The sequence below is a fragment of the Heteronotia binoei genome, chromosome 15 (assembly GCF_032191835.1).
Source record: "Heteronotia binoei isolate CCM8104 ecotype False Entrance Well chromosome 15, APGP_CSIRO_Hbin_v1, whole genome shotgun sequence".
NCBI classification, from domain to species: domain Eukaryota; kingdom Metazoa; phylum Chordata; class Lepidosauria; order Squamata; family Gekkonidae; genus Heteronotia; species Heteronotia binoei.
The window spans coordinates 6,548,308-6,575,517 of NC_083237.1; the positions used below are offsets into that span (position 1 = coordinate 6,548,308).

The 27,210-nt window shown below is 51.1% G+C and overlaps 2 protein-coding genes and 1 non-coding gene across 3 annotated transcripts in view; 1 reads left to right on the forward strand and 2 right to left on the reverse strand.

Annotated features, from left to right (window-relative positions):
- Window positions 1-27,210, forward strand: part of LOC132583743 (dehydrogenase/reductase SDR family member 4-like) — a 206,255-nt gene that overhangs the window by 101,766 nt on the left and 77,279 nt on the right. The window lies entirely within an intron of this gene.
- Window positions 1-27,210, reverse strand: part of CARMIL3 (capping protein regulator and myosin 1 linker 3) — an 80,642-nt gene that overhangs the window by 46,699 nt on the left and 6,733 nt on the right. Inside the window, exons 2-17 of the mRNA XM_060256513.1 lie at window positions 26,529-26,535; window positions 25,161-25,235; window positions 24,969-25,028; window positions 24,739-24,860; window positions 20,324-20,421; window positions 18,931-19,001; window positions 16,808-16,881; window positions 16,027-16,102; window positions 14,969-15,057; window positions 11,959-12,053; window positions 11,761-11,847; window positions 6,324-6,433; window positions 4,845-4,922; window positions 4,651-4,727; window positions 2,579-2,683; window positions 866-935 (exon numbers count right to left, since the gene is read on the reverse strand). Of these exons, the coding sequence (XP_060112496.1) occupies window positions 866-935; window positions 2,579-2,683; window positions 4,651-4,727; window positions 4,845-4,922; window positions 6,324-6,433; window positions 11,761-11,847; window positions 11,959-12,053; window positions 14,969-15,057; window positions 16,027-16,102; window positions 16,808-16,881; window positions 18,931-19,001; window positions 20,324-20,421; window positions 24,739-24,860; window positions 24,969-25,028; window positions 25,161-25,235; window positions 26,529-26,535 (1,294 nt within the window). The remainder of the gene's footprint in view (window positions 1-865; window positions 936-2,578; window positions 2,684-4,650; window positions 4,728-4,844; window positions 4,923-6,323; window positions 6,434-11,760; window positions 11,848-11,958; window positions 12,054-14,968; window positions 15,058-16,026; window positions 16,103-16,807; window positions 16,882-18,930; window positions 19,002-20,323; window positions 20,422-24,738; window positions 24,861-24,968; window positions 25,029-25,160; window positions 25,236-26,528; window positions 26,536-27,210) is intronic.
- On the reverse strand, window positions 12,693-12,856 carry LOC132584900 (U1 spliceosomal RNA). Its single transcript, XR_009556278.1, has one exon. It is a non-coding gene; the product is annotated as a U1 spliceosomal RNA (small nuclear RNA).

A 27,210-nucleotide genomic window follows, 5' to 3' on the forward strand; every position in this document is an offset into this window, starting at 1 on the left:
CCCACAGATCCATTCACCATTATATCCTATAGGAATCCGTCTTCATAGGGAATAATGGAGTGCCCAGCAAACATTTCCCTCCCCCAACTTCTGATAATCCTGAAGTGGGGGCAGAGCCTCCAAACCAGGGGATCCCCTGTCGCCACCTGGGGATTGGCAACCCTACCCTATATGGTACCATCCAGTAAGTTCACAGAGGAAGAAATATCTGAATAGGCTCTCTAAGGCTGTTCCAGCTGAACACCAAATTTGCTCTGAGTGCCAAAGAAGATTTCAGAGCTTCAAGTTAAAATCTGCTCTACTGAGCAATACAAGCTAATTGAGACTGCAGGAAGGTGATAAGACCAGAGAAGGAGAGAGTGGAAGGAGAGATAGGACTCCAGCTGCATTCTCAGTCTTGCACCTCCTTGTCCAGTCCACACCAGAAAACCCAGTTGCAAAAGACTGCTTGCACCACAAAACGGCTGTGTGCGAATGCAGCCTAAATGTATGAAATGAAGGGTGGTTTATGTGTTCTGACAACCACATTGGGGGGGGGTTTCCTTCAAATAGCTTTCTCTCCACGTAGAACGCTCACTGTGAAAACTGGGCCGTTGTTCAGTCAGCCTCCATGATACTGCCTGACATTCCGTGACTGGCAGCGGCCCAGAATGGCTCCATCTTGTCTGTGATGAAAGGCTCCATCTTGTCTGTGTTTGCTTCAAACAAAATGGCTGCCGTGCTGAGCTGTTGTCAGACAGAGGCTATCTCACGGGGCCATTGGGATAACCGTGACAGAAAATGAATGATAGAATATGCCCCTCCTGAACATTCAGGTGAATATCAAAGTGGATAGGTGGAAGGACACGTTCACTGCTACTATTACCTCACATCCGCTCAAGTCCAAGTGAAGTTCGCTGAGGTGTGTGTTGGCTGACAAACCTTGGAAAAGAGACCTGGCATGAGGAGAATATGAAAAAGGAGTCAGGCAAGTAGATAGAAGAAGATATTGTATTTATATCCCACCCTCCACTCCGAAGTGTCTCAGAGCGGCTCACAATCTCCTTTCCCTTCCTCCCCCACAACAGGCACCCTGTGAGGTAGATGAAGATATTGGATTTATATCCCACCCTCCACTCCGAAGAGTCTCAGAGCGGCTCACAATCTCCCTTCCCTTCCTCCCCCACAACAGGCACCCTGTGAGGTAGATGAAGATATTGGATTTATATCCCACCCTTCACTCAAGAGTCTCAGAGCGGCTCACAATCTCCTTTACCTTCCTCTACCACAAGAGACACCCCGTGAGGTAGATGAAGATATTGGATTTATATCCCGCCCTCCACTCCGAAGAGTCTCAGAGCGGCTCACAATCTCCTTTACCTTCCTCCCCCACAACAGACACCCCATGAGGTAGATGAAGATATTGGATTTATATCCCGCCTTCCACTCTGAAGAGTCTCAGAGCGGCTCACCATCTCCTTTACCTTCCTCCCCCACAACAGACACCCTGTGAGGTGGGTGGGGCTGGAGAGGGCTCTCCCAGCAGCTGCCCTTTCAAGGACAACCTCTGCTTGAGCTCTGGCTGACCCAAGGCCATTCCAGCAGGTGCAAGTGGAGGAGTGGGGAATCAATCCCGGTTCTCCCAGATAAGAGTCTGCATACTTAACCACTACACCAAACTGGCTCTCCAAGTATAAAATCTCTGGGCCAGATCTACAAATCAGCCTGCTCCTACTCTTGAAATGACCCTGTATTGCTTGGAAAAATGGATTCCTGTCCTTCAAAGAAAAAACTAAAGAATTTAGCGTTCTTCATGAGTTATTTACCTCAGAACAAACTTTGAGTCCGAGGGAACCTTTAAGACTAACAAAGTTTTATTCGAAGTATGAGCTTTTGTGTGTATGTACACTTCCTCAAATACAATAAAATGGAAGTTACCAGTCTATATATATGTAAGGCAGAGATCGAACAGCAAGCTAACACACGACGTAATGAAGATATTTTAACCGAGACAAACAAGCTAATTTAATAAGGTCACCATTGTTTGGATTTAATTCTGTGGGGAAACAGTGGAGCAAATAAATATGTCAAAATCTGAACTTTGTTCTACTGCTTCAGACCAACACAGCTACTGTCCCGGATCTATTTACCTCAGAGACAAAGCTCACATTCCCCAGCAGAGGGCAGCAGATCCAGAAAATGCCAAAAACACCTACAAGTACAAACTTTGCTAACCTGTCATGGCGTTCTCTGTCAGAAAGATTTCGGTTTTGCAAAGGTTTTGACAGTGTGATGCTGAAGAATCCCTTTGTGCCTTACAGAACCATTCTGCCTAGGGTAGGGTGCCCTGAAGGGAAACCGTCGTGGTGATTCAGTGCCAACCCACTGGTTTTCTTCGCAAAGTGAACGCGAAGCTAGGTTTGCCAATTCCGAACTGAATCGGGAAGTCACGCCACAACATGCCTTTCGCCCCTGACTCTGCTTCCCCTCAGCCAGGGGAGCCCTACTAAAATCTCCTGGATGGCTTTCTGTGGTCGCCGCAAGTTTGTAATAACCCCCGGATAGATGGCATTACCAGCCCCACTGCGCACAGACTCACCTTAACGCCTCCACGGACATTTTGATGCCCGAGAGGTTGACGTAGCTGAGGGAATAGGCGCTGCAGAAAAACTGCTTGAGGGAGGGCTGCATCCCCTTTCCTTTCCTGCAGAAGGAGACAGTGACAAAAACTGAGGCCCTTTCTGGTGGGCCAGGATCTCTCAGGCCTGATTTTAAAATGTGACGTGGGTGAGGCAGAAACACCTGTGGCCGTGCCTCTCTCGCCACACTTATGCGAGGTCTCACCGCCCCCATGAAGGGTGGCAGCCTCATTTTAATCGATTTATTTAAAATGTTAGCTGCCTTTCTTTCTTACCGAGCTCATAAGAACATAAGAGAAGCCATATTGGATCAGGCCAAAGGCCCATCCAGTCCAACACTCTGTGTCACATAAGAGAAGCCATGTTGGATCAGGCCAAAGGCCCATCCAGTCCAACACTCTGTGTCACACAGTGGCCAAAAAACCCAGGTGCCATCAGGAGGTCCATCAGTGGGACCAGGACACTAGCAGCCTTCCCACTGTTGGCCCCCACAAGCACCAAGAATACAGAGCATCATTGTCCCAGACATAAGAACAGAAGAGAAGCCATGTTGGATTAGGCCATAGGCCAATGGCTCATCCAGTCCAATACTCTGTGTCACACAGTGGTCAAAAAACCAGGTGCCATCAGGAGATTTATCAGTGGGGCCAGAACACTAGAAGCCCTCCCACTGTTGCCCCCCCCCCCACCAGCACCAAGAACACAGAGCATCACTGCCCCAGACAGAGAGTTCCATTAATATGCTGTGGCTAATAGCCACTGATGGACCTCTGCTCCATATGTTTATCAATCTCCTCTTGAGGATGTCTATGCTTGTAGCCGCTGCCACTTCCTGTGGCAGTGAATTCCACATGTTAATCACCCTTCTAAGAAAGCTCAAGGTGGTTTATCACACAGATAATACATTTTTTAAAAAAAAAATACATTTAAAAGTAGTTAAAAGTTAAAATCACAACTCTGATTTGCTAGTAAACCTGAGCAAACGCAGTCCTAAACAAAACCATCTTCAACTATCTCCTGAACGCTGAAAGCGAGAGGGGCAAGTGCACCTTTATGGGAAGCATATTCCATCATTCTGGGGGCTGTCACCGAAAAAGGCCCTCTATCTCATATACCCACCAAACAAGCTTTTTTGATCGAACGGACAGTCAAGAGAGCCCCTCCCTGTGATAAGTCGCCACGGGAATTCAAAGGCTCACCCGAAAAGTGTTTCCAGGGTTACATTTTGGCTGAGTCAGAGAAAGGGAAGTCAGGGTAGAGGTGGGGTTTCCACCTCCAGGTTGGGAAATCCCTAGAGGTTATGTGGATGGAGCCTGGGGACGGCAGAGTTTATTATTATTTACAAAATTTTATATCCCACCTTTCTGGCCTTCACAAGGGTCGCCAACAAATTAAAGCATTCATAATAAAATCACATTTAAAATCATTAACGCTAACCCTCTCCAAAACAAACCCCACTGAAACAATTATAATCAGAACTAAAACACGCACAAAGACATATAAAAAAGGTAAAGGTGGTCCCCTGTGCAAGCACCAGTCGTTTCCAGCTCTGGGATGACATAGGATCACAACATTTTCACTGCAGACTTTTTATGGGGTGGTTTGCCACTGCTTTCCCCAGTCATCCATGCTTTCCCCCCAGCAAGCTGGGGACTCATTTTACCGACCTCGGAAGGATGGAAGGCTGAGTCGACCTTGAGCAGGCTACCTGAACCCAGCTTCCGCCAGGATCGAACTCAGGTCATGAGCAGAGAGCTCAGACTGCAGTACTGCAGCTTTGCCACTCTGCACCATGGGGCAGAAAAGAGGTGTAACGGAGGGAGCCCCAAACAAAACAGAAAAAGCTTGTGGAGCAGATAGTATCTGTACGGCACAATGTTACAGAGTCTACTCTCCGAAGCTGCCATTTTCTCCGGGGAACCCATCTCCGTACTCTGGAGATCAGCTGTTATTCCAGGAGATCTCCAGGCCCTACCTGGAGGCTGGCAACCCTAGCTGCACCACCAAAAGCAAAGAGACGCCAATTCCTTACCGGTGGGAGAAAGTGTTCCGTGCGAGGTTGAGGTAGCTAAGCCGCGGGCAACAGCCATGCAGGAGTGCCCCGAACAGCTAAAGGGAGAGAAGAGACAAGAAGACCCACGCCGAGAGGAGAATTAATGTCCACCCCTCCTGCCAGCTCTTCCACAACATGCCACCCTCGCAACGCCCCGCCTCTTAAAACCTTACTGCATCCACTGCACAGTCTGTGGAGGACAAGTCCAAGTGAACCAAAGCGTTGGGCTGGGCCAAGAAGGAATAGAAGCCCTGCAGGGGAAAGGAGAAGGAAACGGAGGGGTAAACCGTGAGGCTATGCAAGGCCCAGGGACGACCTCGGGCCCCGAGAGTCAAGCTGCTCTGGGTGAACGCTTTTTCACGGCCCAGTATGTAAGACCTCTTGTGACCTGTCAACGGCCAGACCAACTCTGCGTCCTCCGTAGAGGTGCCACCGTTGCTTCTAGCAAGACTCCCGTGTAGGCACAGGCCTATGTCCTAAACTAGGGGTCCCTCAACATGGTGCCACTGGGGCTTTTTTTGTAGCAGGAACTCCTTTGCATATTAGGCCACCCCCCCCCCCGATGTAGCCAATCCTCCAAGAGCTTGGAATTCTAGCAGGGGCTCCTTGGCCACACACCCCCTGATGTAGCCAATCCTCCAAGAGCTTGGAATTCTAGCAGGGGCTCCTTGGCCACACACCCCTTGATGTAGCCAATCCTCCAAGAGCTTGGAATTCTAGCAGGGGCTCCTTGGCCACACACCCCCTGATGTAGCCAATCCTCCAAGAGCTTGGAATTCTAGCAGGGGCTCCTTTGCATATTAGGCCACCCCCCCCCCCCAATGTAGCCAATCCTCCAAGAGCTTGCAAGGCTCTTCTGACAGAGCCTTTTGTAAGCTCCAGGAGGATTGGCTACATCAGGGGTGTGTGGCCTAATATGCAAAGGAGCTCCTGCTACAAAAAAAGACCTGGTGCCCACCAAGTGTTTTGAGAAGTCGGGACCAATTTCACACTAGATCTTTAATCCTGGTTTAGCCCTGTCCCCAAACTGGCATTCTGCAATGAACATATGAAGCTGCCTTATACTGAATCAGACCCCTGGTCCATCAAAGTCAGTATTGTCTTCTCAGACTGGCAGCGGCTCTCCAGGGTCTCAAGCTGAGGTTTTTCACACCTATTTGCCTGGACCCTTTTTTGGAGATGCCAGGGATTGAACCTGGGACGTTCTGCTTCCCAAGCAGATGCTCTACCACTGAGCCACCATTCCTCCCCAGAATCATGGACTCAGATAAAGCAACTTTATGACTCTATGATTCTCTGATTTTAGTGTAAAATGTCAGCTTGGGGACAGAGATAAACCAGGATTAAAGGTCTAGTGCGAAACCGGTCTGGGTGGGGCCGGGGGGGGGTCTTTTTGCCTAGGAGGCTTCTGATTGGCCACTGGAGAACTGATGGGCTGTGCATATTTTAAAAACATTACTTTGGCAGCAGCTGCCACCTCAGCACCTTCCCTGTATGAAGGACAGTAAGCTGCAGCAGCCATCTTGCGGCTGGCTCCACCTCCTGTGGCAGCCATTTTGTGGCCCCGCCCACCATGTTATATCGTAATTCCAAAAGTAACTGGAGGTCCCAATAGGATTGGAGCTCTGGTACCTAATGCAGCAGCCACTCACATTTGCTTCCTCGGTCCCCAGCAGTCCCGGATTCTTGCTTAGGTCAAGATGGCGGAGGGTACTGGTGAAAGCCGGGTTGGCACCCAGTGTCTGGCACAGAATGGCGAGTCCTGGCCAGGAAAAGGGACAGACACAGCGTTACTTACTGTTTGTGCCATTTTACCATTGTGTTCCACTTGGCCATCCTTTCCTCATGCACGACAACACCACGAGGGAAATCTCTATCGCAGGGGAGTCAAACTCAATTTGTTGTGAGGGGCGGAACTGACACAAATGAGACCTTGTCGGGCCGGGCCACATGCGTCATAAAATATAATGCCAGGTAGCGGAGATATAAACTTTATAAAGGACATAGACAAACACAATTATAGATTTTTTTTTTTAAAAAAAGACCTAAAATAAAACATGCTTAAAATATTAGCACTCTTGAAATATTGTGATCCGTATCAAAGCAAGCTATTCCCCCCCCCGCTTCCTCCCCAAGAGAGAAGAAGAATTATAGATTTATACCCCGCTCTTCTCTCTGAATCAGAGACTCAAAGCGGCTTACAATCTCCTATATCTTCTCCCCCCACAACAGACACCCTGGGAGGTGGGTGGAGCTGAGAGGACTCTCACAGCAGCTGCCCTTTGAAGGACAGAGACTCAGAGCGGCTTACAATCTCCTATATCTTCTCCCCCCACAACAGACACCCTGGGAGGTGGGTGGAGCTGAGAGGGCTCTCACAGCAGCTGCCCTTTCAAGGACAGAGACTCAGAGCGGCTTACAATCTCCTATATCTTCTCCCCCCACAACAGACACCCTGGGAGGTGGGTGGAGATGAGAGGACTCTCACAGCAGCTGCCCTTTCAAGGACAGAGACTCAGAACGGCTTACAATCTCCTATATCTTCTCCCCCCACAACAGAACCCTATGAGGTGGGTGGAGCTTAGAGGGTTCTCACAGCAGCTGCCCTTTCAAGCACAGAGACTCAGAGAGGCTTACAATCTCCAATATCTTCTCCCCCCACAACAGACACCCTGTGAGGTGCGTAGAGCTGAGAGGGTTCTCACAGCAGCTGCCCTTTCAAGGACAGAGACTCAGAGTGGCTTACAATCTCCTTTCCCTTCCTCCCCCACAACAGACACCCTGGGAGGTGGGTGGGGCTGAGAGGGCTCTCACAGCAGCTGCCCTTTCAAGGACAGCTCTGCGAGAGCGATGGCTGACCCAAGGCCATGCCAGCAGGTGCAAGTGGAGGAGTGGGGAATCAAACCCAGTTCTCCCAGATAAGAGTCCGCACACTTAACCACTACACCAAACTGGCTCTCAGCCAATGGGGGAAAAAGAGGCTTTGCTCTGTAGCTTCTGTGCAATTGAGAAATCCTGGCAAACCGAACTGTGACACAGCAAGAAGAAAGAGAAAGAGAGAAGGAAGCAGACCCGTTTATAGGCCTGATAGGAGCCCCTCCGGGAGCCTGATTCATCCCATGGGCCACACATTTGACACCCCTGCCCTATCATGTCTGCCCTATCAAGGCTACCATGGGCAGCAGAGACCAGGCTCCTGTGCTGTTATCGAGGAAAGCTTCGGCAGGCAAGCAGCTCTGCCCAACACTTCATGCGCTGTGACCTGGCAAGTGACACCGGCCACTACCTACCACAAGTGGAAAGGCCCTGTTCTCTGTTTCGCTGAAAGCCTCCCCATTGCTTTAAAACGAGGCAGGATGGAAATCTGTCACATGCACACATCTTACAAAACAGAACAAGTGGGGGGGGGGGAAGAGAGAGAGAGCGAGCTTGTCTAAGGTGAGTCTCACCCTATAACTGAGATTTGAACACAAGGTCTTCCAAATCGAGAGTCCAGTACACTGAATAGCTTTTGTCATTGGAAGTGAAGGACTCTGCGCTGTCTCTTAGCCTCAGAGGGAACTACAGAGAGTCAGAGTAATAAGACAGGTCAGGACTTGTGCATTCCTTCCTGTCTACTGCTCAGAAGCTGTCCCATTGATGTGCAGATTGCCACTCTTAGGAAATCTTCCTTCCTTCCTTCCTTCCTTCCTTCCATCCAGCTGGCAGAGACTGACCAAGAGAGAGATCTTAGGGTCATGGTAGAAAACTCACTGAAAATGTCAAGACAGTGTGCGATTGCAATAAAAAAAGGCCAACGCCATGCTGGGAATTATTAGGAAGGGAACTGAAAACAAATCGGCCGGTATCATAATGCCCCTGTATAAATCGATGGTGCGGTCTCATTTGGAGTACTGTGTGCAGTTCTGGTCGCCGCACCTCAAAAAGGATATTATAGCATTGGAGAAAGTGCAGAAAAGGGCAACTAGAATGATTAAAGGGTTGGAACACTTTCCCTATGAAGAAAGGTTAAAACGCTTGGGGCTCTTTAGCCTGGAGAAACGTCGACTGCAGGGTGACATAATAAGAGGTTTACAAGATTATGCATGGGATGGAGAAGGTAGCGAAAGAAGTACCGTATTTTTCGCACCATAAGACGCACTTTTTCACCCCAAAAAAGTGGGGGGGAAAGTGGGTGCGTCTTATGGAGCGAATAAGGGAAAAAAGAGTTCACCTTGGCAGGCAACGGCCGGGCCCCGCTGGTCTCGCTCTCGCCTTGCCGGCTTCCGCTGCTGGTTGCGCCGCCGGCTGGTCTGCCGCCGCCCCCTCATCCTCCTCTATCATTGCGAAGATGGCGAGGCAGGGAGGAGAAGCCAGGAGACAGACGAAGCGCCGGCTCCGTGGCTTCAATGCGCCGCCTCAGCACCCTCGCCCGGCCTCCGCCTCTTCCGGGGGGCAGGAAGAAGAGCCGGTGGAGGCAGAGGCAGCAAAACGAGCCTCTTTGGAGGCCATGTTGCAAAGGCTCTTCCCCCTTGGCAGCAAGGGGGAAGAAAGGAGAAGCCAGGAGACGGACGAAGCGCCGCCTCTGTGGCTTCTAGCGCCACCTCAGCGCCCTCGCCCGGCCTCCGCCTCTTCGGGGGGCGGGAAAAAGAGCCGGCGGAGGCAGAGGCAGCAAAACGAGCCTCTTCGGAGGCCATGTCGCAAAGGCTCTTCCCCCTTGGCAGCGAGGGGGAAGAAAGGAGAAGCCAGGAGACGGTCAAAGCGCCGCCTCTGTGGCTTCTAACGCCACCTCAGCGCCCTCGCCCGGCCTCCGCCTCTTCGGGGGGCGGGAAGATGAGCCGGCGGAGGCAGAGGCAGCAAAACGAGCCAAAATGAGGCAGCGAAACAAAATGGAGGGGGGTGCGTCTTATGGTCCGGTGCGTCCTATGGACCGAAAAATACGGTACTTTTCTCCGTTCCTCACAATACAAGAACTCGTGGGCATTAAATGAAATTGATGAGCAGTCGGGTTAGAATTGATAAAAGGAAGTACTTCTTCACCCAAAGGGTGATTAACATGTGGAATTCACTGCCACAGGAGGTGGTGGCGGCTACAAGCATAGACAGCTTCAAAAGGGGAATGGATAAGCATATAGAGTAGAGGTCCATCAGTGGTTATTAGCCACAGCTTATTGGTGGAACTCTCTGTCTGGGGCAGTGATGTTCTGTATTCTTATGCTTGGGGGGTGCGCACAGTGGAAGTGCTTCTAGCCCCACTGGTGGACCTCTTGATGGCACTTGGGGTTTTTTGCCACTGTGTGACACAGAGTGTTGGACTGGATGGGCCATTGGCCTGATCCAACATGGCTTCTCTTATGTTCTTATGTGACACAAGAGTGTTGGACTGGATGGGCCACTGGCCTGATCCAACATGGCTCCCCTTATGTTCTTATGTGACACAGAGCGTTGGACTGGATGGGCCCTTGGCCTGATCCAACATGGCTCCCCTTATGTTCTTATGTGACACAGAGTGTTGGACTGGATGGGCCACTGGCCTGATCCAACATGGCTTCTCTGATGTTCTTATGATGTCTTCTCTCTCTTCTCTCTCCATTTTGCTTCCATGAGAGCAGGCCACGCTTCCTGCATTTCTACCCATCCTAGCTAGTTAGATAAGATTAGAATCCTATCCCTATCATGTCTAGAACGGAGCTGCAAAGATAAAAAGCCTCGTGTGGAACTTTATTTCCACAGTGGTGCATGCGTACACCAGGGAATTCCCGTGTGCCATACGCCTTGAGCATTCTGCTAATCTAATATTCCATTGTTTGCTGGTTAACCTAACTGCAGCAGTGCCTAGGCTCTACAAACTCACAATCACAGGGTTCTAATCACCGAAATCAGCAGCAGATTCAGTATCCTAAAAACCTCAGCTCGCATTGTGTTTAAAAAGGACAAGTTTCTAGTCCTCACGAGGGTTCAGGTTTCAGAAAGCATAAGGCACGCATGGGAAGTCTCAAAAGACAAGGCTAGGATGAACAAAACTTTCCAATGGCCAGTAGCCGTCTCTCCTAGAAGTTAGCAAAAGCTAAATGAACCATGCAAAAATTCCAGTGTACATGCTGGTCTTGGTTTAGGTCAGGGGATGGCCAAACTGCAACTCAGGAGCCACATATGGCTCTTTCACACATATTGTGAGGCCTTTCACACTTATTGTGGAGAGCCAGTTTGGTGTAGTGGTTAAATGTGCGGACTCTTATCTGGGAGAACCGGGTTTGGTTCCCCACTCCTCCACTTGCACCTGCTAGCATGGCCTTGGGTCAGCCATAGCTCTGGCAGAGGTTGTCCTTGGAAGGGCAGCTGCTGTGAGAGCCCTCTCCAGCCCCACCCACCTCACAGGGTGTCTGTGGTGGGGGAGGAAGGGAAAGGAGATTGTGAGCCGCTCTGAGACTCTCCGGAGTGGAGGGCGGGATATAAATCCAATATCTTCCTCTACCTCACAGGGTGTCTGTTATGGCAGAGGAAGGGAAAGGAGATTGTGAGCCGCTCTGAGACTCTTCGGAGTGGAGGGCAGGATATAAATCCAATATCTTCATCTACCTCACAGGGTGTCTGTTATGCGGGAGGAAGGGAAAGGAGATTGTGAGCCGCTCTGAGACTCTTCGGAGTGGAGGGCGGGATATAAATCCAATATCTTCATCTACCTCACAGGGTGTCTGTTGTGGGGGAGGAAGGGAAAGGAGATTGTGAGCCACTCTGAGACTCCTCGGAGTGGAGGGTGGGATATAAATCCAATATCATCATCTTCTTCTCACAGCCCCTAGTTCCTCATTGGCCGGTGTGGAGAAGGCATTTCTGTCTTTAAATTACTTCTCCAAGCCAAGCCAGGCAACGGCTTGGAGAATGCATTTAAAGTTGCTTTCTTTCCACCTCTCCCTCCCACCATCTATCTTCCTTCCTCTCTCCCTCCCAGCTCTCAAACGTCTGACGTTGATGTCTTATGGCTCTCAAACGTATGACATTTATTCTATGCGGCCACCCCTGGTTTAAGTAATTTATTCTGTCTGAAGAATGCCGACCTCTTCCCAGGGCCCTTGGTCTGTCCACTTCACTCCAAAGCCCCAATCCTACCTTTAGCGGTGATGCTGGTCTTGGAAAGGCAAAGTTTGCTGAGGCCTTTGTGGAAACACAACAGCTGCTGACTCAGGGCGCTGAGACCTGTTGAGAGGGACAGAGGCACGTGGGGAGTGGTCAGCAAACAGTCCAGAGGCCCTTTCACGGTGGGACAGTCCACCAGGATTCGTCAAGCCCCCACTAGACACCCCTCACCTTTGTCCTCCAGTGGGTTGTGGGAGAGCGTCAGGGCGTGGAGGGCTGTGTTTGGGTTCTCCGCCAGGACACAGGTGAGTTTCAAGGCAAAATCTCTGCACGGAGAGAAGTAGTAGAAGAAGATGATGATGATGTTGGATTTATATCCCGCCCTATACTTTGAATCTCAGAGCAGTCGCAATCTCCTTTATCTTCCCCCTCTCCCCACAACAGACACCCTGTGAGGTGGGTGGGGCTGAAAGAGCTCTCCCAGCAGCTGCCCTTTCAAGGAGAAAGTCTCAGAGCAGCTCACAATCTCCTTTATCTCCCCCCCCCCCCACAACAGACACCCTGTGAGGTGGGTGGGACTGAGGAGCTCTCCCAGCAGCTGCCCTTTCAAGGACAGAGTCTCAGAGCAGCCTACAATCTCCTTTCCCTTTCTCCCCCACAACAGACACCCTGTGAGGCAAGTGGGACTGAGAGAGCTCTCACAGAAGATGCCCTTTCAAGGACAGAGTCAAAGAGCAGCCTACAATCTCCTTTCCCTTCCTCCCCCACAACAGATACCCTGAGAGATGGGTGGGCTGAGAGACCTCTGACAGAAGCTGCCCTTTCAAGGACAACTCCTGCGAGAGCTATGGCTGACCCAAGGCCATTCCAGCAGCTGCAAGTGGAGGAGTGGGGAATCAAACCCGGTTCTCTCAGATAAGAGTCTGCGCACTTAACTGCTACACCAAACCGGCTCTCAATACTTTTAGGGGAAAGCGCGAATGCAGTCTCCCACTACCACAAATTATGCAGTCGAGATTCTCGTACTTGGGGAAATCGCAGGGGTCAGGACACCCAGAATGCAATAGATGAGCTTCACCCTGGGAAAACCACCTTTCTGATCATGGTGTCTCCCTTGCCAGGAAAGTAAGAAGAAGAAGACTACAGATTTATACCCCACCCTTCTCTCTGAATCAGAGACTCAGAGCGACTCACAATCTCCTATATCGTCTCCCCCCACAACAGATAAATCCGGTGAGGTGGGTGGGGCTGAGAGGGCACTCACAGCAGCTGCCCTTTCAAGGACAGAGTCTCAGAGCGGCTCACAATCTCCTTTCCCTTCATCCCCCACAACAGACACCCTGTGAGGTAGATGAAGATATTGGATTTATATCCCGCCCTCCACTCCGAAGAGTCTCAGAGCGGCTCTCCATCTCCTCTACCTTCCTCCCCCATAACAGACACCCTGTGAGGTAGATGAAGATATTGGATTTATATCCCGCCCTCCGCTCCGAAGAGTCTCAGAGCGGCTCACAATCTCCTTTACCTTCCTCCCCCATAACAGACACCCTGTGAGGTAGATGAAGATATTGGATTTATATTCCGCCCTCCCCTCCAAAGAGTCTCAGAGCGGCTCACAATCTCCTTTACCTTCCTCCCCCACAACAGACACCCTGTGAGGTGGGTGGGGCTGAGAGGGCTCTCACAGCTGCTGCCCTTTCAAGGACAACCTCTGCCAGAGCTATGGCTGACCCAAGGCCATTCCAGCAGGTGCAAGTGGAGGAGTGGGGAATCAAACCCGGTTCTCCCAGATAAGAGTCTGCACACTTAACCATTACACCAAACTGGCTCAGGCAGGTCCTGCAGCAACTAAGCATTTATACCGGGATCCCCAACGAGTGCCCAAGGGTGCTGAGGTGCCTGACCCCATTCTTAGTGCCCACCGAGTGTATTTAGAAAGCGAGCTGGGCTGGCTGGGGCTTTTGTCCAGCAAGGCTTCTAAATGGCCCTTGGCAATCTGATTGGCTGGGCAGGGTTTGTCAAAGTTGCTTCAAGAACAGCCGCCACCACAGTGTAACGATTGTCACTGAATGAGTTTCTGCTTGTGTCTTGGGAATGATTATTAAATAATACGTTCCTTTTAAAAGGCACCCTGTGAAACGGAAGTTCTACCTGTAGCGCTGAACAGTGATCATTAAAGGGATACATAATTTCACTCCCTGGTGTTTTATGACTGACTCCGCCCCCTGTGGCAGCCATTTTGCGGTTGCGCTCACCACCCTGCGTCAGCATTCCGAAAGCGGCCACGGGCTTGACAAGTCTGAGGACTCCTGTTTTATTCTATAACAGAGTTGAAGTCTCAGCTAGAGCCTGTCTTGGAGCAGGGTCCAAAGGCGAGGGAGAATGGAATTTCCTGAGAATTATTGAAATCATTTGGAACTTTCTAGAATGCGGGTTCAAAATCCCGAAAGCTCACACAAATGATTGCCTTCCGACCCATAGAATCTAGTGTACGGCTCTTGATGTCTACAACCCAAATTTGCATGAAATACACCCAAGGAACACTGGAATGTCCCAACCATGGCATTCCATGTCAAACTTTCTAATCTTAGAATCACAGAATCCTAGAATTGGAAGGGATCTCCAAGGTTATCTAGGCCAACTTATCTGGGAGAACCGGGTTTGCTTCCCCACTAATCCACTTGCACCTGCTAGAATGGCCTTGGGTCAGCCAGAGCTCTGGCAGAGGTTGTCCTTGAAAGGGCAGCTGCTGTGAGAGCCCTCTCCAGCCCCACCCACTTCACAGGGTGTCTGTTGTGGGGGAGGAAGGGAAAGGAGATTGTGAGCCACTCAGACTCTCCGGAGTGGAGGGTGGGATATAAATCCAATCTCTTCATCTACCTCACAGGGTGTCTGTGTGGGGGAGGAAGGAAAGGAGATTGTGAGCCGCTCTGAGACTCTTCGGAGTGGAGGGTGGGATATAAATCCAATATCTTCATCTACCTCACAGGGTGTCTGTTGTGGGGGGGGGGAAGGTAAAGGAGATTGTGAGCCGCTCTGAGACTCTTCGAAGTGGAGGGCAGGATATAAATTCAATATCATCTTTTCCTTCTTCTTCAACCCCCTGCACAATGCAGGAAACTCACCTTATATTTTACGTACTTACACACTTTATATCCCCCCCTCTTTCTGTCCTGAATCAGGGCCACCAAGGCCTTTGCAAACTGAATCCCGAATGTCAAAGATGTGGGCAAAGCCTCACGTTTTTAACCCCGCGTTGTCCAGGACCAGCTCCTCCAGGTGGTGTGACTTGCTAACTGTGTGCAGGACTTGCTCGGCTACCTCCGAGCCCTGCAGAAAGAAGAAAAACGCAGACGTGAGGAAAGCGGAGGAGGAAAGCTTGAGGGGAGGGGGGAGGCGTGGCTTGGAGTTTGCAGATCCATGAGGTATTACAACATAAAGTCAATCTGTAGACAATCTGGCCTTAGTTTGTCAGAATTTACAGGTGACTTTAAAGGTAAAGCGGCCCCGTGGTGCAGAGTGGTAAAGCAGCAGTACTGCGGTTCTGTGATCTGAACTCTCTGCTCATGACCTGAGTTCTATCCCAGCGGAAGCTGGTTCAGGTAGCTGGCCCAGGGTTGACTCAGCCTTCTATCCTTCCGAGGTCAGTCAAATGAGTCCCCAGCTTTGTGGTCCTTTCTTTTTCAAAGCAGAAGAACAGAAGAGGAAGAATTTAAAATAAATGAGCAACTAGGGAGGGCTGTTAAAGCTGCAGTACTGCGGTCCTAAGCTCGGCTCACAACCTGAGTTCGATCCCCCGGCGGAAGCTGGGTTTTCAGGTAGCTGGCTCGAGGTTGACTCAGCCTTCCATCCTTCCGAGGTCGGTCAAATGAGTCCCCAGCTTGCTGGGGGGAAAGTGTAGATGACTGGGGAAGGCAAGGGCAAACCACCCTGTAAGAAGCCGACCTCGGAAGGATGGAAGGCTGAGTCAACCTCGAGCCGGCTCCCTGTATCCCGCTTCCGCTGGGATCGAACTCAAACTGTGAGCAAAGCTTGGACTGCAGTACTGCAGCTTTACCACTCTGCGCCACGGGGCTCCTAACACACGTGACTTTAGATCAGGGGAAAACAGTTTCTGGATTGGAATCGAGAAGTCCTGGATTTTGGAAAAGGGAGCTATGGCTTTCAGGTCTTCCCAGTTTGCCTGCAGGCTAGGAGACCCTGGAAAGGGCTTCCGAGGGTGCTGAGGCCGCCAGCAGATGAAGGGGACACAGGCCCAGGATCCTGAGGAAAAAGCCGGCGCCACTGGGGAGGACATACCAACCGCAGGTCTTTGCAGTAGATTTTGGTGAACCACTGGTTGTAAGCCAGAGCAGCCACGATCAGCGCCAGGTCCCTGTGAGGGGAGAAGACAGAGGAGATGGGGAAAGTGTGTCAGAAAAGTGTGGGAAGAGGACTGCAGCCCGGGGGGGGGGGGGGGGAGAGGAATTTAAGCCTTCCTTCTGGCATCTTCCTGACCCAAAACAATTCTCAAAGCCTGTCGTCTGCTCCTTCGGGACAAACACGCAAGTCCTGTTTGTTCAGTTGTGCAAACTGTGGCCTCGTGGGATTGTTTTGGGCCAGGAAAATGGAGAACAGGCTTAGCTCCATTCCCCACACTGTAGTCCTGATCCGGATCAGTGGTTAAAGTGTCAGATTAGGATCTGGGAGAACTAGGTTCGAATCCCCACTCTGTAGGGTTGCCAATCCCCAGGTGGAGGCAGGAGATCCCCTGGTTTGGAGGGAAATGTCTGCTGGGAACTCTATTATTCCCTACAGAGATGTATTCAGCTCAATATTATTATCCCCCACACTGGGGACAGGACTGTCAAAGGCTTGTCTAAAGCCCCCTAGTGAATTTGTGGCTTAGAAGAGATTTGAACCTAGGACTTCTTATTTTGTAGCCCAGCCTCTCAGTCGCCGCTTCAAGGAAGTCCAGAATATTCCATGGAGGCAAGTTCAGAAACCTGACAGCATCCCACTCAATATTTAGAGAATATTTTGGAACTGAAGGGAAGTGGTTGAGCTTTTGAGGTGGGCATCCTCCATTGTTGCTTCTCACCTACTCTCCAGGTGACAGAAATCGAGCAGGTTGAACTCCCGATTGTCTTCGGAGTGATAAATCGTGTCGACATCCTGGAACAGGAGAGGCAGAAAGGATAGAGAGAAACCAGAGGGGGATGGGAGGTGGGCTTTGACAACCTCCCTGTGAAATCAAGACATGAAACCCATCTACCACCCCTAGCAGGAGAGACTGAACCCCATGCTCCACATCTCCAGCCAAGGGGGAAATCTCCTCACAACATCTCTCCGACCTCCCCTCAGTGAACGGGCCCTGGGTTTCCTCCTGAGGGAGGAGGCCCTCTTTATTTCTTTTCAGAGGCAATGCATATAAACCCTGAGGTGAAGATATCACCATCCAGTCACTTTTCCCCTGGTGAGTGGGAGCAAAAAAACGTCAACAAAGCAGCCAAATTGCTTATTTCTGTAGCCATTTCCCCCCAGAAACGGTAACATTTTATGTGGGAGTCTAACAAATTGTGTGGTAAAACATGAGGTTTCATGAGTCATTTCTCACTTCTTCAGATACAGTGACTCACGAAAGCTCATGCCCTATCACAAATTTTGTTAGCCTTTAAGGTGCTCCCGGACACTCGCTCTTTTCTACTGCTACACACAGGCTAATCGTCATCTGAGACCAGTTTAAGGTGCTGTTTTTGACAAAGTCCAATGAGGAAAGGCTAAGGGACCTGGGGAATGTTCAGTCTGGAGAAGAACTGAAAGGTTAAGAGCACTCGGGGCTCTTTAGCTTGAAAGAAACGATGACTAAGGGGTGACATAATCGAGGTTTTACAAGATTATGCTGGCATAGAGAAGATGGAGAAAGAAGTCCTTTTCTCCCTTTCTCACAATACAAGAACTCGTGGGCATTCGATGAAATTGCTGAGCAGACAGGTTAAAACGGATAAAAGGAAGTCCTTCTTCACCCAAAGGGTGATTCACACGTGGAATTCACTGCCACAGAAGGTGGTGGCGGCTACAAGCATAGACAGCTTCAAGAGGGGATTGGATAAACATATGGAGTAGAGATCCATCAGTGGCTATTAGCCACTGTGGGTATCGTTGGAACTCTCTGTCAGGGGCAATGATGCTCTGTATTCTTGGTGCTGAGGGGAGGAGCAACAGTGGGAGAACTTCTAGTGTCCTGAACATAAGAGACGTCATGTTGGATCAGGCCAATGGCCCATCCAGTCCAACACTCTGTGTTACACAGTGGCCCCAAAAATTATATATATACACACATACATATATATATCCACACTGTGGCTAATAGCCACTGATGGACCTCTGCTCCATATTTTTATCCAATCCCCTCTTAAAGCTGACTAAGCTTATAGCTGCCACCACCTCCTGTGGCAGTGAATTCCACATGTTAATCACCCTTTGGGTGAAGAAGTACTTCCTTTTATCCGTTTTAACCTGTCTGCTCAGCAATTTCATCGAATGCTCACGAGTTCTTGTATTGTGAGAAAGGGAGAAAAGGACTTCTTTCTCTGCTTTCTCCATCCCATGCATAATCTTGTAAACCTCTCTCATGTCACCCCGCAGTCGACGTTTCTCCAAGCTAAAGAGCCCCAAGCGTTTTAACCTTTCTTCATAGGGAAAGTGTTCCAACCCTTTAATCATTCTAGTTGCCCTTTTCCGGACTTTTTCCAATGCTATACTATCCTTTTTGAGGTGCGGAGACCAGAATTGTACACAGTATTCCAAATGAGACCGCACCATCGATTTATACAGGGGCATTATGATACTGGCTGATTTGTTTTCAATTCCCTTCCTAAGAATTCCCAGCATGGAATTATTATCCTGGCCCTACTGGTGGACCTCCTGATGGCACCTGGGTTTTTTTGGTCACTTTATGACACAAGAGTGTTGGACTGAATGGGGCATTGGCCTGATCCAGCATGGCTTCTCTTATATTCTTGTGTCTGGGGCAGGTGATGCTCTGTATTCTTGGTAATGGAGGGGCAACAGTGGGAGGACTTCTAGTGTCCTGGCCCCACTGGTGGATCTCCTGATGGCACCTGGGTTTTTTTGGCCACTCTGTGACGAAACGTTGGACTGGATGGCGCAGCTGGACAACCAACTCTAGTTGCTCCTTGTGCCCCTGAAGGTGAGAACTTACCACTGGACCTCCTCTCGGCAAGAGTGCCCGTTGTAGTCACACAACGCCGCATACGTCTCCGAGAAGCCACCTAAGGGAATGTCAGGCAGAGACCATCACTGTTTGGCCTCCTTCATTAGGAAGCCTTTCTGAGGCTCACAGAAACTCTCCTACTTCAGGCTGCAAGCAGAAGCCTAGCCCACCTCCCTGACATGCTGGATTTCTGTGTGCAAGGCGCGTTTTTGTCAACACGGAGGTACGTTCACTCATGCAAGTTTCCTTGAAAGGGCAGCTGCTGTGAGAGCCCTCTCAGCCCCACCCACCTCACCGGGTGTCTGTTGTGGGGGGAGAAGACATAGGAGATTGTAAGCTGCTCTGAGTCTCTGATTCAGGGAGAAGGGTGGGTTATAAATCTGCCCCCACCTCACAGGGTGTCTGTTGTGGCGGGGGAGAAGATATAGGAGATTGTAAGCCGCTCTGAGTCTCTGTCCTTGAAAGGGCAGCTGCTGTGAGAGCCCTCTCAGCCCTACCCACCTCACAGGGTGTCTGTTGTGGGGGGGAGAAGATATAGGAGATTGTAAGCCACTCTGATTCAGGGAGAAGGGTGGGGTATAAATTTGCCCCCACCTCACAGAGTGTCTGTTTTGTGGGGCGAAGATATAGGAGATTGTAAGCCGCTCTGAGTCTCTGATTCAGGGAGAAGGGCGGGGTATAAATCTGCCCCCACCTCACAGGGTGTCTGTTGTGGGGGGAGAAGACATAGGAGAATGTAAGCCACTCTGAGTCTCTGATTCAGGCAGAAGAGCGGGGTATAAATCTGCAATTCTTCTTCTTCTTATAAAAATCCCATGGAATTTCCATGACCAGAGCTGGCTCTAGACTGTCCAGCACCTTAGGCTAACATCTGGTGCCCCCCCCATTGATAACATCACCGAGTCACATGGGAGGTGCCCAATTTGGCACCCCCAGAAGGCGAGCGCCCTAGGCGATCATCTAGTTTGCCTAGTGGCAGGCCTGGGTCAAGAGACAGAATGCCTTTCATTGCCAAATGACAAGGACAAACAGAAGAAGATAGCGATGTCCCGGCAGGCGTTGTGTTGACAGCTCTCAGCCGGCTGCCAGCACTGGAGACAGAAGACTGAGCTAAGTGGACCATCCAGCTGACCCAGCAAGGCGATTCTTACGTTCTTCAGAGAACTTTTCCGGGATTCAGGTCAGTAGGTTAAGTGCCTAATGCATCAACTGTAATTAAAATTGCATGCCGTTTCCCGTGCTCGGACGCGGCAATGCCTCCTCGCTATATGACTAAGACGCAGATCTGAAAACCGGAGACTTCACGGTTGTTCGGAAACGCATCCCCCACGCCGTCTGCCTTCCTCCCCACCGGCTCTGGGTTTCCTGCCCCTTTCTCACCGCAGATGCTGTGGGTGGTGGAGTTGGAGCTCTCCGAGTGGGGCGACATGTCCCGCGGCGTCTCCGGCGTCTCGGCATTGCCGTGGCGTATCAAGCAGCTAGGAGAAATCAATTGAGATGGATCAGCATTCATAAATTCTCATATTCTCACGTCCGGGGGTCATTTTGTAGAAAAATAGGTGGTGGAGCTCATTAGCATAACTTATTAGCATATCCCCCCAGCCAAAAGCAACCCAATGCAAGGAAGGAGAGCCGTGGGTGAGCGAGGCCTGCTTGGGCTGGTTTAGACATCCAGCCAGCCAAAGCAGGCCTCACGCACCTGGGGCTCTCCACATCAAAAGACCAGCAAGCCACTCGCTACCCAAAATCACATAAGAACTGGAGAAAGGGTGGCACGGGCTTCTCCAGGGGTTAATGAGGGCTGCTGGCGGCGTGGCAAAGGCCCTGGTGGCTGGCTGGCTGCCTGCTCTCCTAATCCAGGGATTGTTATGCAGCTGCACCTGCTATTCAATGGAGAGGAAGAGGAGGAATCCTCTGAAAGGTTCAGGAGCTGTGCTCCTGTGAGCTCCTGGTGAATCTGAGGCCTGCCCACATCAGCCTGAAAGGCACAACACAAAATTCGGGGCAAGACTCTTTGCTAATTTCAGGGCAGTTTTCCCCTACGCAGCTTGACAAGCATCTTTCGCCTGCCCGGTTTCCTCTCAGACTAATTTAAAATCCTGCCTCCAGGTCTTCCAGGAAACTCAACTGACAAGTTTCTCCAGAGGGAACGGAACCGCCACGACGGAGATCAGATCCATCTCGCGGGTGGAGCTTGGTGGGACTAAAGGCGGGGCTTCCCCAAGTCAGGGGGCGGAGCCTTTCGGTGGCCAAGGAAGCTTCTCCACTGTGGGACCATCGCTAACACAGAAATGAAAAATGGCATGGGGGACAGGTTGTGTGTGGGGGACACACACACAGGGTCATCTAGTCCAACCCCCTGCACAAGGCAGGAAACTCACACACACCTCCCCCCTAAATTCACAGGATCTCCATTGCTGTCAGATGGCCATCCAGCCTCTGTTTAAAACCCTCCAAGGAAGGAGAGCCCACCACCTCCTGAGGAGGAAGCCTGTTCCACTGAGGAACCGCTCTAACGGTCAGGAATTTCTTCCTAATGTTGAGCCAAAAACTCTTTTGATTTAATTTCAATCCGTTGGTTCTGGTCTGACCTTCTGGGGCCACAGAAAACTATTCCACCCCATCCTCTATATCAGGGGTGGCCAATGGATGTTTTTATTGCCTACAACTGCCATCAGCCCCAGCCATTGGCCATGCTGGCTGGGGCTGATGGGAGTTGTAGGCAAAAAGCATAAGAACATAAGAGAAGCCATGTTGGATCAGGCCAATGGCCCATCCAGCCCAACACTCCGTGTCACACAGTGGCCAATATGTGTGTGTGTGTGTGTGTGTGAGTGTATACACACACACACATACTGTGACTAATAGCCACTGATGGACCTCTGCTCCATATTTTTATCCAATCCCCTCTTGAAGCTGGCTATGCTTGTAGCCGCCACCACCTCCTGTGGCAGTGAATTCCACATGTTAATCACCTTTTGGGTGAAGAACATCTGGAGAGCTACCATTGGCCACCCCTGCTCTATATGAAAGCCCTTCAAGTCCTTGAAGATGGTGATCCTATCATCTCTCAGCCGCCCCCTCTCCAGGCTAAACATGCCCAGCTCTTTCAACCTTTCTTCACAGGACTTGGGTCTCCAGACCTCTCAACCATCTCCGTCACCCTCCTCTGGACCCCTTCCAGCTTGTCTCGATCCTTCTTAAAATGTGGTGCCCAAAACGGAACACAAGACTCCAGTATCTCCTGCCTTTTATAAAGCGGGCACGGCCAGGTGGATCTTTTGCCCAATGAGAATTCTGACTGCCTGATTAAAAAAAATATATCCTTTGCTTTGGCAGCGGCAGTTCATGAGGCTCTTTGCTGAGTGACTGGAGGTTAGCTGTGTGTCAGCAAGAAAATAACGCCTTCGTTTTAAAAGGCCTCTTGTCAAGCAGAGCTTCCACCTGAATGCGTAACCACGCTCCCTGACATGTGGTTGGCTCAGCATCCCGCAGCAGCCGCATCGTGGTTGCGCCTGCCACGCTGTGTCAGAATTCTAGCAGTGCCCCCAGCCTAAAAAATGCTGGGGGGGGGGTGCGCTTGGTTCTATATCAGGGGTGGTCGAACTGTGGCTCGGGAGCCACATGTGTCTCTTTCACACACAACTGCGTGACTCTTGAGGCCCCCACCACCCCACTGGCCAGCCTGGAAAAGCCATTTAACGTTAAAGTTGCTTTCTTCCCACCTCTCCCTTCCCCGTCTATTCCAAGCTCTCAAACAGCTTGACCTTTTTTTGAGGTAGAGTCACCAAATCTGCAGCATATCTCCCGATGACTCTCCTCAAAACACCTTCCAAGTTTCAAAAAGACTGGACTAGGGGGTCCAATTCTATGAGCCCCCAAAGACGATGCCCCTATCCTTCATTATTTCCAAATGGAGGCAAGGCACGTCAAAGGTGCGCGGTCCCTTTAAATGTGACGGCCAGAACTTCTTTTGGAGCTCAGTCATGCTTCTCACAACCTTGCTCCTGGCTCCACCCCCAATGTTTCCTGGCTCCACCCCCAAAGGTATTTCTTGAATTGGACTTGGCAACCGTACACCACGCTGACTCTCTGGAAGATTTCTTTTACAAAAGCACACAGAGAAACATCCACAGATCTAGAGCTGCTATTGTATTTGGTCTCTGGATGACAGAGATCAGTTTTCCTGGAGCAGTCAGGTTAAAACGGATAGAAGAAAGTACTTCTTCACCCAAAGGGTGGTTAACATGGGGAACTCACTGCCACAGGAGGTGGTGGCAGCTACAAGCAGAGCCACCTTTAAGAGGGGATTGGATAAAAATGTGGAGCAGAGGTCCATCAGTGGCTATTAGCCACAGTGTGTGTGTGTGTATATTTTGGCCACTGTGTGACACAGAGTGTTGGACTGGATGGGCCATTGGCCTGATCCAACATGGCTGTTCTTATGTGACAGAGTGTTGGACTGAATGGGCCACTGGCCTGATCCAACATGGCCTCTCTTATGTTCTTATGTAACACAGAGTGTTGGACTGAATGGGCCATTGGCCTGATCCAACATGGCTTCTCTTCTGTTCTTATGTGACACAGAGTGTTGAACTGGATGGGCCACTGGCCTGATCCAACATGTCTTCTCTTTTGTCCTTATGTGACACAGAGTGTTGGACTGGATGGGCCACTGGCCTGATCCAACATGGGTTCTCTTATGTCCTTATGTGACACAGAGTGTTGGACTGGATGGGCCACTGGCCTGATCCAACAGGGCTTCTCTTATGCGCTTATGTGACACAGAGTGTTGGATTGGTTTTGCCACTGGCCTGATCCAACATGGCTTCTCTTATGTGCTTATGTGACACAGAGTGTTGGACTGGATGGGCCACTGGCCTGATCCAACATGGCTTCTCTTATGTGCTTATGTGACACAGAGTGTTGGACTGGAGGTGCCATTGGCCTGATCCAACATGGCTTCTCATATGTTCTTATGAGAAAATGGCTGCTTGGGAGGGTGGAATCTATGCTGAGGCCCCTCCCTTTCTCAAACTCCGCCCTTCCCAGGCTCCAGCCCCCAAACCTCCAGGTACCGTATTTTTCGGACCATAAGATGCACTTCCCCCCCCCAAAAAAGTGTGTGGGGGGGAAATGTGTGCGTCTTATGGAGCGAAGGTACGTACCTTCCTGGGTGGGGGGGCGATCCGCTGCCTCTGCTTCCGATCCGGCGCTTCCCCCGCGCCTCCCTGCCTGGCTCCATCTTCTTCCAGCAAGCACTGGGATCGCTCCACGTGGCCCCACCGCAAACCCAGCGCTTCGCGAGCGCCGGCTGCGGAGGGGGCAGCGTGCTTCCTCCTTGTCTGTCTGCCTGGCTCCACCTCTGATGCTTAAAGCAAGCGCTGGGATTGCTCCCTCCGCCCTCCGATCCCAGTGCTTGCTTTAAGCATCACAGCTGAAGCCAGGCAGACAGGCAAGGAGGAAGCACCCTGCCCTCTCCACAGCCAGTGCTCGCGAAGCGCTGGGTTTGCGGTGGGGCCACGTGGAGCGATCCCAGCGCTTGCTGGAAGAAGATGGAGCCAGGCAGGGAGGCGCGGGGGAAGCGCCGGATCGGAGGCAGAGGCAGCGGATCGCCCCCCAGGAGGAAGGTGCGTTCTATCATCCGGAGCGCCTTATGGTGCGAAAAATACGGTATTTCCCAACTCAGAGCTGGTGACCATAGCAGATCAAGTTATCTTCAAAGGCGCAGCTTGCAGCAAATCCCTGGAAAGCCAGCCACATCTCTGCACTCCCTCGCACGGCCGCATACTCACACAGAGGCCGGGCTCGGAAATATTTTGGCTAAGGCAGTGTTAACATGTCTCGTGACCTGGTCGGCACTTTCCGGGGTGGGGAATTTCAGGCTGTAGGTTGCTTTCTCAGTCTCCAACAGGATCTGAAAGTAGAAAGGGCGGGGTGGGGAGTGGAGAACCAATAAGCACCAAGCCTCGCAGCAGCAGAATTGCAGAAGGCTGGCAACCAAGCGGGAGACCCAGCTCCTTACCTGGTTGTGATTCAGGGCGTTTAAAGCACGGATCTCTAGCACGTTGAAAGAGCTTTCGATCTGGGGAGCAAAACGGAGGCGAGAGAAGGGAGCGTCAAATCAAGCCTTCGCAGCAGGCACCTGAGCCGCCCACTTGGAGACGGTGAGCCACCCACTCGGAGACATCCTTCCTCCCTTCCCCCCCCCGCTCACCTTGGCTGGCACCTTGAGCCCAAACAGGTAGATACGCCAGGTGGTTAGGACCTGCCAGGAAGAAGAAAATGCACACTTGAATGATACACAAAAGGCACACTTGAATGATACACAAAAGGCACACTTGAATGACACACAAACCTTTGGGCGTTTTCGCACTGACCTTAATCGGCAGCGACGTCCCTCTTCACCGCGCAGGTTCTGCGCGGATTTCGCACCAATTGCTGCGGAGCACCCGAAAGAGCCACAAAGTCCCGCGGCTTTTGCGTCGCAAATGGTTTTCGCCGAAAACCAACTTTACATTTGTGACGCAAAAGCCGTGGGACTTTGCGGCTCTTCTGGGTGCTCCACAGCAGTTGGTGCGAAATCCGCGCAGATCCTGCGCAGTGAAGAGGGACGTCGCTGCCGATTAAGGTCAGTGCGAAAACGCCCTTTGACTTCCGCTGAAAAACGGGGGGGGCACGATCACAGCATATGGATAGGCTGATTTCCCACACCCTAATGCTGTGAACAGTCTGGGCAACAACGACCCCCACCCCACCCCTATAGGAAGCAGCTTCCCCAGCCCCCAATCGATGAGACACCCAATTCAACATGGATCTTAGACAATGCTGATGGGTCTTGAATTTGTTTACGCTTAGGAAGAAGATATTGGATTTATATCCCGCCCTCCACTCCGAAGCGTCTCAGAGCGACTCACAATCTCCTTTCCCTTCCTCCCCCACAACAGACACCCTGTGAGGTAGATGAAGATATTGGATTTATATCCCGCCTTCCACTCTGAAGAGTCTCAGAGCGGCTCACAATCTCCTTTACCTTCCTCCCCCACAACAGGCACCCTGTGAGGTAGATGAAGATAATGGATTTATATCCCGCCCTCCACTCCGGAGAGTCTCAGAGTAGCTCACAATCTCCTTTACCTTCCTCCCCCACAACAGGCACCCTGTGAGGTAGATGAAGATACTGGATTTATATCCCGCCCTCCTCTTCGAAGAGTCTCAGAGCGGCTCACAATCTCCTTTCCCTTCCTCCCCCACAACAGATGCCCTGTGAGGTGGGTGGGGCTGAGAGGGCTCTCACAGCAGCTGCCCTTTCAAGGACAACCTCTGCCAGAGCTGTGGCTGACCCAAGGCCATTCCAGCAGGTGCAAGAGGAGGAGTGGGGAATCAAACCCGGTTCTCCCAGATAAGAGTCCGCGCGCTTCACCACTACACCAAACTGGCTCTCACAATCTCCTTTACCTTCCTCCCCCACAACAGACACCCTGTGAGGTGGGTGGGGCTGGAGAGGGCTCTCACAGCAGCTGCCCTTTCAAGGACAACCTCTGCCAGAGCTATTGGATTTGGATTGTGGAAACCTGGAACCCACCAGAAATCTGAAACCAGAAGTAAGAAAAGCGTTAAGTATTAACACAACGAGGTGCTAAAGGATGCGAGAATTATCCTGCTCGCTTCCGCTGAGCGCGTTGTCAGGTGGAGAATGAACTCACAAGAGACTGTACATACAGCAGCGTACCCACAACATGCAGGAAAACTACCCAATTTGGCTTCAATTGACTTGGCACCTCAAACACCGCCTTAAATTTATCTCCGTAGCTGTTAATATAATGACTGTTGAGTAATTCTTTTGCTCCCGCCCTACAAGGGATCTGTGAATCTCTCTTAGCGTCGGCGGGATCCGAGGAAAATCGCTGGCCTTTCTAATTCCTGGGGAGAGCCAGTGATTTGGTTTTTCTTGCACACAGAAACCACAATGCAGCCTAACACCAAAGGAAAGGAAAGGTCCCCTGTGCAAGCACCAGTCATTTCCGACTCTGGGGTGACGTTGCTTTCACAACGTTTTCACGGCAGACTTTTTTTTACAGGGCGGTTTGCTATTGCCTTCCCCAGTCTTTTACACTTTGCCCCCAGCAAGCTGAGGACTCATTTGACCGACCTCGGAAGGATGAAAGGCTGAGTCAACCTGGAGCCAGCTACCCGAAAACCCAGCTTCCGTCGGGGATCAACCTCAGGTCGTGAACAGAGCTTAGGACTGCAGCACTGCAGCTTTA